General features: G+C 51.4%; 1 protein-coding gene across 2 annotated transcripts in view; it reads left to right on the forward strand.

Annotated features, from left to right (window-relative positions):
* The first annotated feature begins 247 nt into the window (after positions 1–247).
* Positions 248–14,822, forward strand: part of SS18L1 (synovial sarcoma translocation gene on chromosome 18-like 1) — a 24,585-nt gene continuing 10,010 nt past the window's right edge. For both annotated transcript variants that reach the window (XR_550336.1, XM_008570560.1), the window contains exons 1-7: positions 248–324; positions 1,648–1,732; positions 3,140–3,284; positions 3,818–4,015; positions 5,260–5,424; positions 6,027–6,128; positions 7,107–7,199. Coding sequence is in view for 1 of the 2 variants with exons in the window: in XM_008570560.1 (XP_008568782.1) it covers positions 248–324; positions 1,648–1,732; positions 3,140–3,284; positions 3,818–4,015; positions 5,260–5,424; positions 6,027–6,128; positions 7,107–7,199 (865 nt within the window). In the remaining variant the exon portion in view is untranslated. The remainder of the gene's footprint in view (positions 325–1,647; positions 1,733–3,139; positions 3,285–3,817; positions 4,016–5,259; positions 5,425–6,026; positions 6,129–7,106; positions 7,200–14,822) is intronic.

The following is a 14,822-nucleotide window of genomic DNA, read 5'->3' on the forward strand; positions in this document are numbered from 1 at the left end:
GGACGCAACACCGAGGGTTGTGATCCCGTTGCTGGTCCCGGTCCGGTACGGGCGTGACACTGAGGGTTGCGATCCGTTGCCAGTCACGAAAAAAAACAAAAAGGAAAAAAAAAGAATTCAGATCCCTATACCAGCCAGTCACAAAAAAAAAAAAAAAAAAAAAAAAAAGGTTAATAATGACAGTTATTGCTGTAAGTTCTATTAGCCCAACAGCAAGTACATTCCTGTTCATGTCTGTCTCCTCCAGATGCTAGACGAGAACCACCACCTGATCCAATGCATCCTGGACTACCAGAGCAAAGGCAAGACGGCCGAGTGCACCCAGTAAGTCAGCCGTGCCCTGGGCCCGGACCCCCAGCACAAGCAGAAGACTGCACTTTTGCCAAATGCTGAGAAAGCTTCCTCGGGGAGGGCGGGGTGGTACAGAGCAGGGTGTGTCCCAGTCCAAGAACTGAGGTTGGATATGGCCCTGAGAGGCACCCAGGGATAGCATCCTTCCCTCCACATCACTCCCGCAGAGAAAGGTGGGCAGCGTTGCCTGTTGGGTGGTGGCAGAGCGAAGGGAGCAGCAGAGTACAAGGAGGGAGGACTGTCAGAGGGCCGAGGCTGGCCACTGCGGTCAGCTCCGTGGCCAGTAGCAGACATGCCAGGGGACAGTGATCTCCTCCTGGTGGAACCTGCACTACCCCCTCAGAGCCTGACACAAAGTAGATATCTACAGGCTGACTTTCATCTTACCTAGAGAAAGGAGGTGTAAGGGCCTCAGAGCCTCCAGGTGTGAGGTATGTGAGGGCCTCAGAGCCTCCAGGTGCGAGGTGTGTGAGGGGCCTCAGACCCCCTGGGTGTTACCTGTGTTAGGGGCTCACCCTAACACAACCAGGTGTGTTTCCATGTGGTAGTGTGCTTTTCTACTTTTTTTTAGGGCTTCTGTTGCTGTGGAGTGGTTAGGCCACTTCCTGGCTAACCAAAGAAGGGCTTATGTCCCTTGGTCTTCCCTTCTCTGTCACCTTCAGGCCCTTGCCTCCTCCCCTCTCCATTCTCTGAACAGACCCAGTGCCACCTTCCTCTGGGCCACCACCTCAGGGTCTTTCTAGCTTTTTTTTTTTTTTTTTTTCCTTTTTGTCTTTTTTCGTGTCCGGCAACGGATCGCAACCCTCAGTGTCACGCCCGTACCGGACCGGGACCAGCAACAGGATCACAACCCTCGGTGTTGCACCCGCACCTCGCTCAGCCAGTGAGCGGGAACCGGTCTGTATGTGGGATCCAAACCCTCGGCGGGAGCGCCGCCACGCTCCCAAGTGGCGCACTGTAGCAGTGCACCACCAGGCCGGCCCCTAGCTTTTTTGTTATAGGATGAGAGCTTGCTGGGCACTTGTGCCCCTTCCCGGACCACAGAGTGCTGCCTCCTGCCTCTGTCTAGCTTTTTTGTTATAGGGTGAGAGCTTGCTGGGCACTTGTGCCCCTTCCCGGACCACAGAGTGCTGCCTCCTGCCTCTGTTGCCAGCTGGCAGCCTGGCCTTGTCTCCAGCCAGATGGTGCTTGGTTGGACATCGAGGCTGTGTTGTTAAACTTAACTTCTGCTTCAGATCGGCCTGGGGGCGCAGAGGTTTTGTCATCCCCATCTCATCGTCTGCCACTCATCTGCAGGTACCAGCAGATCCTGCACCGGAACCTGGTGTACCTGGCCACCATAGCGGACTCCAACCAGAACATGCAGTCCTTGCTCCCTGCTGTGAGTACCCACAAATACGGGGGTGGGGGGGCTCCTGTGCTTACCCAGTGAGGAGTCAGACACTGCCTAAAGTCAGAGTTCAGAGCAGGTCATCTCAAATAGCAAAAGTGACTGATAGAGAAACCAAAAATACCACTAGTGCCATCAGAAACTGGGGGCGTGGGGGATGGTGATCTAATCCTTTCCATAATAAGAAAGCTTCTGAGGTAGATGGGTCAAAATTGTGGCTTTGGCTTCTCTAGCAAAGGGAGGTGGTTCTGGAAGAACCAAAGGGAGGAATGGTGGAAGCATTTGTCCAGGTGGAGAGTGGGGAACAGTGGGATGGGGATTCCTGTTGGTTTCCCTGGTGGCCCTTCTGAATAACCTGAGCAGTTACAAACCGCACGTGCACTGCTGTGATGAAAAAACAGCTGAAAAGAAAAAATGCTCGGGGTAGCATATCCTTCAAATGTTAGTGTAAATATTTTATTTTGTTTGACTTTTTAAAATGCATTTTCCCCAAATTATTACTGTGAAGGCAAGGTCCTATGGCTTGGGCCTCCTCTGTGCTGAGCAGGAAAGCACAGCCCTGAGAAGGCCAGCCCGGAGCTGACCACAGCTAGCAGCAAGGTTCCAGAACAAATGTGTCACCAGCAATGGTGTCCACCTCTTAAAGCCCCTTAGTTCCCATGGAGAGTGGTGACGTTATAAATGCCAGGATGCGTTTTGCAAGTAAAAATGTTAAACCAACCCTGATTGGCCTATCAAATCAGGGTTCTTTACCCTGTAGATATCAGGTCTTGCTGGAATCTTCATTTTTCTTGTCCAAGTATAGATAGCATCTGTGTGCAAACCTTTGGGGCTGCTGTTTAATCTAGATCTGGAGGTTGAGGTGCTGGCAGGTTGCTTGTAAGCAGTCTCCCTGCTGCATCCTGTGATCAGAGGTGGACTTGGGAAGATGGCAGATGGGAGGAGAGTGGGGCACACACAATAGGGGCACAGGAAACAGCAGAGTGAGCCAGCTTGTGCAGAGGCCCTGGGGCACAGAGGGATACGGGCAAGGAGCACAGAGATGCCTGGCCAGCTGAGAATGGGGTGGGCACAACCTTGTGGGTTCCGTGTTATCCCAGGAAAAGTGTACCCAGCTTTTAACATCCAAGTATGTATTGATGAACTTGGTACTCATTTAAGTTCTGAATGTTTCACGGACCACTTGCTGTGTAATCTCCATCTTGGCCTGAAATGTTCAGGCTTGGTAATTGGCAATCAGCCTGCTGAGTGTCACTGTAGCTGTCAATTACAGACATTTACCAGGTGGCCATGAAATGCAGTAGCAAATCTTGTGGGTCCCCTAATCCCTGCAGTGGCTTGTGGCAGTGGTTGTCTGTGAGTTAACTGTCCTCGCTGAAACCTTCCTCTTGCCCGCAGCCACCAACCCAGAACATGAACCTGGGCCCCGGAGCACTGACTCAGAGCAGTTCTAGCCAGGGCCTGCACTCCCAGGGCAGCCTCAGTGATGCCATCAGCACGGGCCTGCCCCCGTCCTCCCTCATGCAGGGCCAGATCGGCAATGGTGAGCAGGTTTTGGGGTGGGTGGGTAGTTCCTGGCTCCAAAGTCACCAAGACAGCTCTTGGGTGACGGGCTGCCACCCCCAGGGCTGGGTGCAGGCAGCCCTTCTCCTGGGGTCCTGGCTGAGGTTGGCTTCTGAAGTGTGCACAGTAGGGTTAATATGCAGAGGGAATAAAACCCTTACTGCAGATCCCCTGCTCTGTCTGATACTCAACTTATGGCCACTTCACATGGAAAATATGGGATTCCATGTGGGTCTTCTTATAAGAATGAAGCGTTGCTGTAAAGACAGAGAACTATTAATAACAGTTGGAAACTCTTAATAACAACATAACGATGTATATACAGTTAATCTGTACTTAGCGTGTATGTTTATTTGTTAACCACTTAATCGTTTGCTTCATTCATAGTGTTATTGACCATGGGTTAGCCTCCCTCCCCAGAATCACTTGAAGGAAACTCGGGGTGATTTCATCTTCACAGGTGGGGACCTGCCCCCCAGCACCTGACACCCCCTCTGCCACTTCTCTCGGCAGGTCCAAACCATGTGGCCATGCAGCAGACAGCACAGAGCACTCTGCCCACCACCTCCATGAGCATGTCAGGCAGTGGCCATGGCTCGGGGCCTGGCTACAGCCACTCAGGACCCACCTCGCAGAGTGTCCCTATGCAGGGGCAAGGCACCATTGGCAACTACGTGTCTCGGACCAACATCAACATGCAGTCCAACCCAGGTACCCCTGTTTCCATGCGACCCCGGGGAGCATGGGCCTGTTACTGAGACCCTTGGAGACATGTGCAGGTTTTATGTGTGGCCCCCGAGGGCCTGCTGTTCTACCGGGTGCTAGAGCAGGGGAGAGGATGAGTCGGTGCTGGCTGCCCTCCCTGGGAGCGTCCAGAGAGGCAGGGCTGGTGACCCACAGCGACTCCAGTCCTGCTGTGAGGGGGCTGGCTGTTGTCACAGAGGCCTGCAGGAGGCTGTGAAGATAGGGTGGCATATCTCTCAGGATAGCTCTGGGCTCACAGAGGCGGCGGTAAAGTCATTCCCATGCAGGGAGCAGCCTGGACAGACATGCAGGCGTGGGGGGGATGGAGGGCCACAGACACCAGGCCTAGGACTAGGACTTTCTCCAGAGCATCGAGCGTCCCTCGAGCTGGCTGCACGTTGGCGGCCACTGGCCACGTGGGTGGTCGCGGAAATGCTTGGGAAGGGGCAGGTCCCAGCTGTGAGGTCCATGAGTGTTAGCTACCTGCCGGATTTCAGAGGCTTACTATGAAAAACAGGGTGGCATAGTAGTTGCTTAATATCTCTTTATAACAGTCACATGTTAGGAATTTACTTTGGCTATATTGACTCAAATAAAATGTAGTATTAAAATTAAGTCCACCTGTTTCTTTTTACTTTCCAATGTGGTTACCCGAAACCTTAAAGTGTAGCTCGTGTCCTATCTCTGTGGGATGGTGCTGCTCTGGGGCTTCTGTAAGGATAGGCTAGTAGGCAGGAAACAGTGACCACCAGCATGAAAGGGCCACAGAGTCACAGAGATGGTCAGCAAGTGACAGTGTGACTCCTAAGACCAGCTTGAGGGACAAGGAGGACCAGGACTTGTGTTCCTGTGGGCGTGGGCTTGGCGCAGGAGCAGCTTGTCTGAGGCAGGGCGGAGAGGTGTTTCCGTGGCTGTGGGGACCCCTGGGTCCTCCTGACCAGCAGTTCCTTCTTCTGTTTCTGAATGTCGGCAAATTTTGAAACAGCTGGTGAAGGGCTGCAGTCTGACCATGCACTAGGGCATCATGTAGGTCATGTCATAGGAGGTGTGACTTGGAACCGAGCGTGGCATTCTCCTGGGGGAATGGTGGGAAAATAACAAGGGACTAGCCTGACAGGAGGTTGTTGGGTTGTGGGGCAGGGGAGGGAGAGCAAGGACCGCCTGCCCTGGAAGCTTCCTTGGGGTGATTGGGTCTCTGTCCTGCCATGCAGTGTCCATGATGCACCAGCAGGCGGCTACATCCCACTATAACTCGGCACAGGGTGGGAGCCAGCACTACCAGGGCCAGTCATCCATCGCCATGATGGGCCAGGGCGGCCAGGGGAACAGCATGATGGGACAGCGGCCCATGGCACCCTACCGGCCCTCCCAGCAAGGTAACACTGCAGGCACCCCAACCCTGGCACTGCGCACGGCTGACTTCAGCCCCTTGTTAAGTGGCAGTCCTTGCACACGTGTCCATGTTGAATGGGGCAGGGCCCATGTTGTACCCAGCGAGGCTGTTGGGGGTCCAGAGCCACTGTGGCGCCCTCTGTTCCCAGAGATGCTGATGGATGGGCGGCTGACTTCAGCCCCTTGTTAAGTGGCAGTCCTTGCACACGTGTCCATGTTGAATGGGGCAGGGCCCATGTTGTACCCAGCAAGGCTGTTGGGGGTCCAGAGCCACTGTGGCGCCCTCTGTTCCCAGAGATGCTGATGGATGGGCCAAGCTTTGGTCTGCTGTCCACGGGGAATCAGAATCAGTCTGCAGGCCTGGTGTTGGGGGCGGGGCTGGCTGGTGGTTGTTATAAGTGCTAAGTCAAGAGTATTTGGGGACTAGGGGTTGGAGGAGGAGAATGAGGACTGATAGTTGAGGTTGTCCTGTCCCCTTGGGTGACCCCATGAGGTGTTCTCGTATGGGCGATGCTACTTGGCGGGGACTTTTCTGTCAGGATAGAAGGTCTCTGCAGTAGCTGTCCTGTGTTGTGTCCCATCACAGGCTCTTCCCAGCAGTACCTGGGCCAGGAGGAGTACTACAGTGAGCAGTACAGCCACAGCCAGGGCGCCTCGGAGCCCATGAGCCAGCAGTACTACCCAGACGGTGAGGACGCGCAGCTGCTGCCTGGGAATGCTCCCGAGGCTGAGCAGCCGAAGGCACAGGAGATCCTGCTGTGAGCAGGTTGTCCCAGCTCTTCCTTGGTGTTCCCAGTTCAGACCTGCAGCCCCTGCAGCCGCTAGCACAGCCTCAGAGACCACCCTCTGCTTGCGCACCTCCAAGGGGGCACATGAGGGCTGGTCTGGTGGCGGTGCCTGGTCTCTGCAGCAAAGCTTCCAGCACATGCCTCGGCAGGCTCCTTGTCTCCCTTTTGTTAAAATCAGTAAGAATTTAAGGCTGGGATGTGCAGCCCCAAGCTAGAGACATATACAAATGTTTTAAAAAGATGGAGCTAGCCTCACCTGGTAGCAAGCCTGTGACTGGTAGCCCTGGCCTCCAGCAGCTCGGTCATGATTACTGGAGATTGTTTTCATGCTGTCACCTTTCAGCCATCTCCAAGGAGGCCCAGGATTTGTGGAGGTGGTATTTAAAGTATTAAGGGATGGGCCCTTCCGGAAGATGAAGGTGGGGCTCCCTGGAGGACATTAACTGGGGTGTGAGGTAGGGATGCATGGCCAGGTTAGGAAATCAGTGGTGGGTAGGTGGCAGAGACCAGCCACAGGTGGTGACACGCAGCAAAGGCCTCACGATGTGTCCCAGATATGCCCAGGAGCCCGGCAGAAACACAAGGCATGCAGCAGTGTTGCTGCTGGGTCACCTAGAAGTCATTGACTGTCGTCGATCCCTTCATAAAACTGTCTCTTAACCTCACAAGAACTGTGTGAAGTAGGAATTGATACATTAGAGTATCAATTTTAGATTAGGAAAGCTGAGGCTCGGAGGTCAGGAGCATGGTCAGTCTGTGAGGACACAGGTCCATGCCCAGCTTCATCTTGTCTCTCCATCCTGGCGCTCAAGTGTCTCCCCCGGGACTTGGGCAGTCACAGGCCTCCGCTGACTGTGGGCCATCTCTGTTTCTTGTAGGGCATGGCGATTATGCTTACCAGCAGTCATCCTACACGGAGCAGAGCTACGACCGGTCATTCGAAGAGTCCACGCAGCACTACTATGAGGGGGGTAAGGCGCGAGGACCACGTGTTGTACTCCAGAGTGTAAGGGCCACACCTGGCAGAGTTAAGACAGCACAGTCAGGAGTGAGCAGTGCCTGCCTTCAGTAATTTCCACCTAAATCACTGTCAGGGAGTAGACACAGACACAGACCAACAGGCGTAGAGCTTTGTGAAATTGTGTTTCCTCTGGAAGCTGGAGAACACAGGCTTGCTGCGGGACCCTCCTTGCCTTGCATGTGTTCGTGAAACAGGAGCGGGTTCAGAGGGCCAAGTCAGAGGGGGGGCAAGCTCCAGCCAGTTCTGGCCTGTGAGCTGCTCTCAGCATCCTCAGTCGGGCTGTCAGTGGTTCCAAACCCAGTCGCATAGTGGGGACCAGGCACCCCAAAAGCCCTCCTGAGTTGGGCAGGTAATGCACATGGGGGGCGTGGCTGCATTGGGTGTGGCCCTGGTATCTCTCCAATCACCTGCTGGCTGGGTAGAGGGCGCCTTTGGCTGGGGGCTCATAGCCTTGTTGGCGTTGCTGGGCAGTGCTGCACTGGAGGCTGCCCATCGATGGAGGCTTTCCTAGCAGAAAGGCCTGGTCTGCAGCACTCGCACATTTCCATGGTGTAAATATGCCCACTCTGGCTGACATGAAGCCACCAATGGAACATCACAGAATGTAGAGTTGGAAGAGACACACACAGTCAGTTCCTGAGCGGGTGTCAGCTGGCCTCAGCCCCCGCAAGGTGAAAGTGGCCCCCAGGGAAGAGTAGGTGATCGACTCACAAGACTTTATGACTTCAGCTGCCTCAAATTCCAGGCTTCCCGGTCTGGAAGGCAGTGGTGGGAAAAATGTGAATGCTTCTAGTAGGTCTACTTGAGAGGAAAAAACACAATAAATATGAAACAGGTGACTCATAAATTCAACTTTCTTAGTGGCTTAAAAAAAAATTTGGGCGGGGGCTGTCCCGGCCTGTGGCTCATTTGGGAAAGTGTGGTGCTGATAACACCAAGGCCACAGGTTTGGATCCCTATATAGGGATGGCCGGTTAGCTCACTTGGGAGAGCGTGGTGCTGACAACACCAAGTCAAGGGTTAAGTTCCCCTTACTGGTCATCTTTTTTTAAATTTTTAAATTTTTTAAATTGTAGTTAAAAAAGTAACAAAATTTGCCATCTTAACCATCTCTAAGTGTGCTATTCAGTGGCACTAAGTGCATCACATTGATCAGTAGCCATCACCACCATCCATCTCCAAAGCTTTCTCATCCTCCCAAACTGAAACTCTGTCTCCATTAAACAACTCCTGGGCTTGTTGGTTACAGCACCACCTTGTAACACCAAGGTCAAGGGTTTGGTTCCCTGTGCTGGCCATCTCTCCTTCCCCAGCCCCTGGCAACCATCATTGTTTCTGTCTCCAAATTTGATGACTTTAGGGACCTCATATACGTGGAATCACAGTGAATTAGTCCATTTCTGTTGCTTATAACAAATACTCGGAACTGGGTACTTTATAAAGAAACAATATTTGTTGCTTACAGTTTCAGGCTAGGAAGTCCAGAGTCCAGGGAACACATCTGGTGAAGGCCTTCTTTGGTGGTAGCTTTATAGCAGCAGGGTGTCACAAGGCAAGAATGGTGGAGCAGAGGGAACTCCTCATGAGCTTTCCTTTTAAAGCCCTCAGAACCACACCCGCGACCACCATTAAACCATCAAATTAATCACCTCTTCAAGACTCCACCTTTCAGTTATACTAGGATTTCCTACCCTCAATAGTACAATAGGGATTAAGCTTCAGTGAGTTTGAGGGGGACATTCAATCCACTGCATTCTGCTCCTGATCCCCCAAAAACTCATGTCCTTTTCACATACAAATACATTTCATCCAAGTCTTAACTTGTTTGAACTCAAAAGTCCAAAGTCCTATCTGTGAAATCAGAAGTTATCTACTTCCAAGATACAATGGTGGGACAAACACAGGATACATATTCCTGTTTGAAAAGGGAGAAATAGGCCAAAAGAAAGGGGTAACAGGGGCCGGCCCGGTGGCGCACTGGATAAGTGCGCCGCTTGGGAAGTGCAGCGGCGCTCCCGCCCGAGGGTTTGGATCCCACGTACAGACCGGTTCCCGCTCACTGGCTGAGCGAGGCGCGGGAGCAGCACCGAGGGTTGCGATCCCGTTGCCAGTCCCCGTTCCGGTACGGGGGCAACACTGAGGGTTGCGATCCGTTGCCGGACACGGAAAAAGATAAAAGACAAAAAAAAAAAAAAAAAAAAAAAGGGGTAACAGATCCTAAGAGGAAGTCTGAAACCCAGCAGGGTAGGCATCATATCTCAAAATTGGCTAATCATATACCTTGACTCTGCTTGATGTCCTTTGCATGCTGGTGTGAGAGCTGAGTCCTCAGGTCCTCAGACAGCTCCACTCCTATGGCTTTCCTGGTCTTAGGCCGTATTTCAGCCTCTCGCAGGCTGGTATTGCACACTGGTAGCTCTACAATTCTGTGGTCTCCACAGTGGTCCTTCTCTCACAGCTCCACTAGGCATGGCCTTGGCGGGGTTTTTCTGCTGAAACTCCGATCCCACATTTCCTCTTGGCATTGCTCTAGCAAAAGTTCTGTGTGGTGACCCCACCCCTGCAGCAGATCTGTTCCTGGGTCCCCAGGCTTTTCCAACATCCTTTGAAATCGCTCTGAAGCCTCCACAGCTCTGGCATCCTGTGAACCTGCAAACTTAATACCACGTGGATGCTACCAAGGCTACTGGCTTATATATTCTAAAGCTGCAGGTCTAGCCACACCTAAGGCCAATTTAACCACAGCTGGAGCAGTGAAAGCAGCCAGGGTGCTGGTGTGGGGACCAGCAGCCCGAGGTGGCCCTGGGCAGAGAGCCCATGAAGGGCACCTCTGACCTGTTCCCCAAGACCATTCTGTCTCCCTAGGCCTCTGGCCCTTTAGTGGAATATGCAGCCTTAAAGATTTCTGAAATGTCTTCAAGGTCTTTTTCGCCTTCTCTTGATAATCCCTTCCTTTACTAATCTCTGTACTAATCTCTTTAGCAAATGGTTGCTGGGTTGCACCATTGCATTTTTCTCCTGCTTATGCTCCCTGCTTCTCTACCACATGGCCAGGCTGCAAATTTTCCAAATCTTTATGCTCTGCTTCTCTTTTAATTACATTCTGGCTTTATGTCATATATTTTCTGCCATAACTCAGCATAGGCTGTTGCAAGTAGCCATGCAGCTTCCTGAATGTTTTGCTGCTTAGAAATTTCTTACACCAGGGGCGGCCCAGTGGCGCACTCGGTAGAGTGCGGCGCTTGGGAGCGCAGCGGCGCTCCCACCGAGGGTTCAGATCCCATATAGAGACCAGTCCGCTCACTGGTTGAGCGCAGGGCGGGCGCGACACCGAGGGTTGCGATCCCGTTACCGGTCACGAAAAAAGACAAAAAAAGGAAAAAAAAAAAAAAAAGAAATTTCTTACACCAAATACTCAGGTTTAGGACCTTTAAGTTCCATTTTCCATAAAACTTGGGCATGAACAGAATGCAGCCAAGTTCTTTGCCAATTCATAGCAAGGATGGTATTTGCTCCAGTTTCCAGTAAACTCCTTATTTCTATATGAGATCTTCTTAGAGTGGTCTTTACAGTCCCTATTTCTGAGAGCATTCTGGTCACCACCATTTAAAGAGTCTCTAAGAAGTTCCAAACTTTCCCTCAGTTTTTTTTCTTCTGAGTCCTCCAAACTCCTCCAATCTTTGCCCAATACCCAGTTCAAAGCCACATCCTCATTTTCAAGTATTTGTTAAAAGCAATGCCCTACTTCTGGTACCAATTTTCTGTATTAGTCCATGCAGTGGATTGGATGTCCCCCAAACTCATTGAGGCTTGTTTCCTACTGTGACAGTGGTAAGAGGGTGGGAAATCCTATTGTGGTAATTGAAAGGTGGGGCCGTGAAGAAGTTATTAGATTATGAGGACTGTGCCCTCATGGATGGATTGATCCATTCACTGAGTAATAAGTTGATAGATTAGTGGTGGTCATGGGCTTGGTTCTGTTGGCTTTAAAAGGAGCCAACTGAGGGCTGGCCCATGGCTTACTTGGAAGAGTGTGGTGCTGATAACACCAAGGCCATGAGTTTGGATTCCTATATAGGGATGGCCGGTTAGCTCACTTGAGAGAGCGTGGTGCTGACAACACCAAGTCAGGTGTTAAGATCCCTTTACTGGTCATCTTTTAGAAATAAATAAATAAATAAAATGAAGGGAGCCAGCTGAGAAGATTAGCTCATTTTGCTCTACCATTCTACCGTGTGGGACCCCTGTGTTACTGCTAAGGAAGATCCACACCAGATGTCTCCCCTGGACTTTGGACTTCCCAGCCTCTGAATTTTTTTAAGCAATAAATTTTATTTTCTTACAAATTACCCAGTTTCAGGTATTTATGTTATAAGCATCAGAAACAGATTAATATGCACAGTATTTGTCCTTTTGTGTCTGACTTATTTAGCATAATGTCCTCAAGGTTCATGCAAGTTGTAGCAAGTGTCAGAATTTCCTTCCTTTTTTAAGGCTATTCCATTGTATATATAGACCACATTTTGTTTATCCATTTGTCTGTCTATGACACGGGTTGCTTCCATCTCTTGGCTATTCTTGAACAGTTCTGCTGTGAATGTGGGTATGCAAATATCTCTTCAAGGCCCACTGTCAATCCTTTGGGGATATACCCAGAAGTGGAATTGCTGGATCACGTGGTGATTCTATGTTTAATTTTTTGAGGAACTACCATACTGTTTTCCACCTAGCAATTTTGTTTTTTAGTTACATATGATATAACGTCATAAAACATCTGGAAATAGAGGGAAGATCACCGAGAAAGGCTGTGGTGCCATCTCCCTGCTGTGATCACTTCTCAGTGTCATCATAGTGGCTGTTCATGTTTGCAAGCATCATCCTTCTCTCACTAACATGGGCTCAGACCCCTCCTTCTTGTCCTGGGAGGCAGAGGATCTGGTTCCTGATACTCTCTGCCTGGCGCAGTCACTCGCCATGTAGAGACCCCGGCTTGCTGGGCCCATAAGGGCACCTCACCTGTTGGCCCCAGCTGTTCCTGCTGTAGGTGCAGTGGCCTAGCCCTGTCCCCCAGTGGGTTAGAAACCTACTGATGAATACAAAATTAGAGGGCTGCAACATCTGAACTGTCTCAAAGTAAAATTGTTTATAAGCACCTGGATGTTCATTATTATTTGCACGAACTGATATCTTAAATGTTGGCTGTTCTTCGTGAATATATAATATTTTTGTCCTGCCTCTTCACTTCCTATGTCTAAGACAATTTTCTGTGTTGCTCTCTGGTCTCCTTGTTATTACTGGGTGAAGCTCGGCTGTGGTCCCAGCCCCAGAGGCAGCTGCCTGTGAGCACTGCGCAGGGAGCTGGTCACCAGATACTGTCCTTCTCAAGTAAAACCTAAGCTTATTTTGTTTTCACTATTAAAAATAGGCATCAGTGGATGTCCTGTGTGTGTCATGTGGTAATCTCTTTAGGTGTTTCTTGAGGATAAGTTCCCTAAGGTGGGGCCCTGGGCCGAGGGGCCGGCATTGTGTTGGCCCTGAAGCACACTGCTCAGCTGTTTTTCGAGGGTCTGTGTTGTGGCGTGCATGTAAGAGGTTCAAAGGGTTTGGGGACCAACAGGAGAAAATCTGTGACTGTGAGAGGCAGGAGGACACAAGGTTTGTTGGGCAGCACTTGGACAAGTTCACATGTCAGGGGATGTCCCTCATAGTGCAAGTTCAGCAGAGGGGTGTGGGGCTCCCTTCCAGCAGGGGAGGAAGGCCACTGATGCCCCCTCTCCCCCAGGAGGGACTACGTGTCTGGTGACATTGACCATCAGTGTCTGGGTTGGAGAGCCCTGAAGGGCAGCATGGCTTGGGCCTTCTCACAACAGAGCCCTGTCAGAGAGGTTTTGCCAGCTACTTAAAGCGGGCGGTCTCTAAATGGCTACAGATGTGCTTTTTGGGCTACTTTTTAAAGAATTGGATGTGTAAAGATTTTGCTTCTCAGCTAACAGTTCTTAGCCTGCTGTGAAGAAATACCAGTGAACCAGCCATGTGTATGCATCTACCAGAACATCGTGTGGCACACTTTAAAGTATATTTTTACTTGCCAGTTATGCCTTAAAAAGCTGGGAGAAGGGCCAGCCCGGTGGCGCACTGGTGACTGCGCCGCTTGGGAGCGCGGTGGCGCTCCCGCCGAGGGTTCGGATCCCACATACAGACCGGTTCCCGCTCACTGGCTGAGTGAGGTGTGGGAACAACACCGAGGGTTGCGATCCCGTTGCCGGTCCCGGTCCGGTACGGGCGCGACACTGAGGGTTGCGATCCGTTGCCGGACACGAAAAAAGACAAAAAGGAAAAAAAAAAAAAGCTGGGAGAAAATTTTAAATAATAATAAAAAATTTTTAAAAGGCCGCCCAGCGGTACATACACAGGCTTTTCCACGGAACGTTCTTCGTTCAGTACTGTGGGGAACGAAGATCTGCCAGCAGGGCTGGCCCTCGTTCCCTGTCACCTCCTGGAACGCGGGAGGGCTTGGTCTTTTCCTCAGTGAGGTGCCCGAGTGCTGTCTGCCAGAGGCCATTGCTGATTTATTTGATAGGTGATTACCCCAGAGACACACTCAGGATGAGCTGCTCAGCCCATTTAATGCTGGACATACTTTTCTGCTCTCATTTTGGGTTATATAGTCTTTCCTTCCATAATTGATGTGAAGTTTACTAAAAAATTTAGTAACCTTTTAAGACAAGTATGGCACATGGCATGGTTTCCTCCTGAATTTAGAAGAGTTTTGTTTCATCTTCTTGTCAATTAGACTCTGACATGGGGAATACACATATGTATTTAACATGGTGTATGTCCCATGTGTACACAGCAGATGCTGTGGCATTACGAGGTCTTGTGTGGATGGGGGGGGAAGCCTGGGGGTGCTTTGCTTTGCAAAGACTGGGAGACATGTCACAGTCACCTTCAGATATGTAAGTGGCCTTTAGCACAGCAAAGCAGGGTTGAGTGGAAGTTATAAGGGTAGACTGAAGCCAGCATTCTAAAACAACTTTCCAAAATTATGTTTGTTCCACAGCAGAATGAGGACCTTGTGGGCCACAGGCAGCTGGTCCTGGAGTTGTTTGTGGGAGGTGGCATCTGGTGGGCACCCTGTGAATCCTATAAGACAAGAGGGTGGCAGTGCACAGAGGACCAGTAGCAGGAAGGGACTGGAGTGGAGCCAGCTGAGCCAGGTGGGGACAGCAGGGGACATGGGACCAATCGAGCCTGACAGGAGCATCAGGAACAGTCGGGGGCACCTGCATGATGCTCAGTGGGGGAGTGGCTGGAAGAGGGAGTTTACCATTCTGTTGCATCTGCATCTCGGTGAGGTCTGCAGTGGTGTAGACTGGACAGAGCCAGGGTCCATCAGGACGTGGTGGGGGGCTCTGCGGTGCTCCCTCTCCGCACTGGTGACTGCGCCGCTTGGGAGCGCGGTGGCGCTCCCGCCGAGGGTTCGGATCCCACATACAGACCNACACTGGTGACTGCGCCGCTTGGGAGCGCGGTGGCGCTCCCGCCGAGGGTTTGGATCCCACATACAGACCGG

The sequence above is a fragment of the Galeopterus variegatus genome, unplaced genomic scaffold, assembly GCF_000696425.1.
Source record: "Galeopterus variegatus unplaced genomic scaffold, G_variegatus-3.0.2 Scaffold614, whole genome shotgun sequence".
In the NCBI taxonomy this organism is placed as follows: Eukaryota; Metazoa; Chordata; class Mammalia; order Dermoptera; family Cynocephalidae; genus Galeopterus; species Galeopterus variegatus.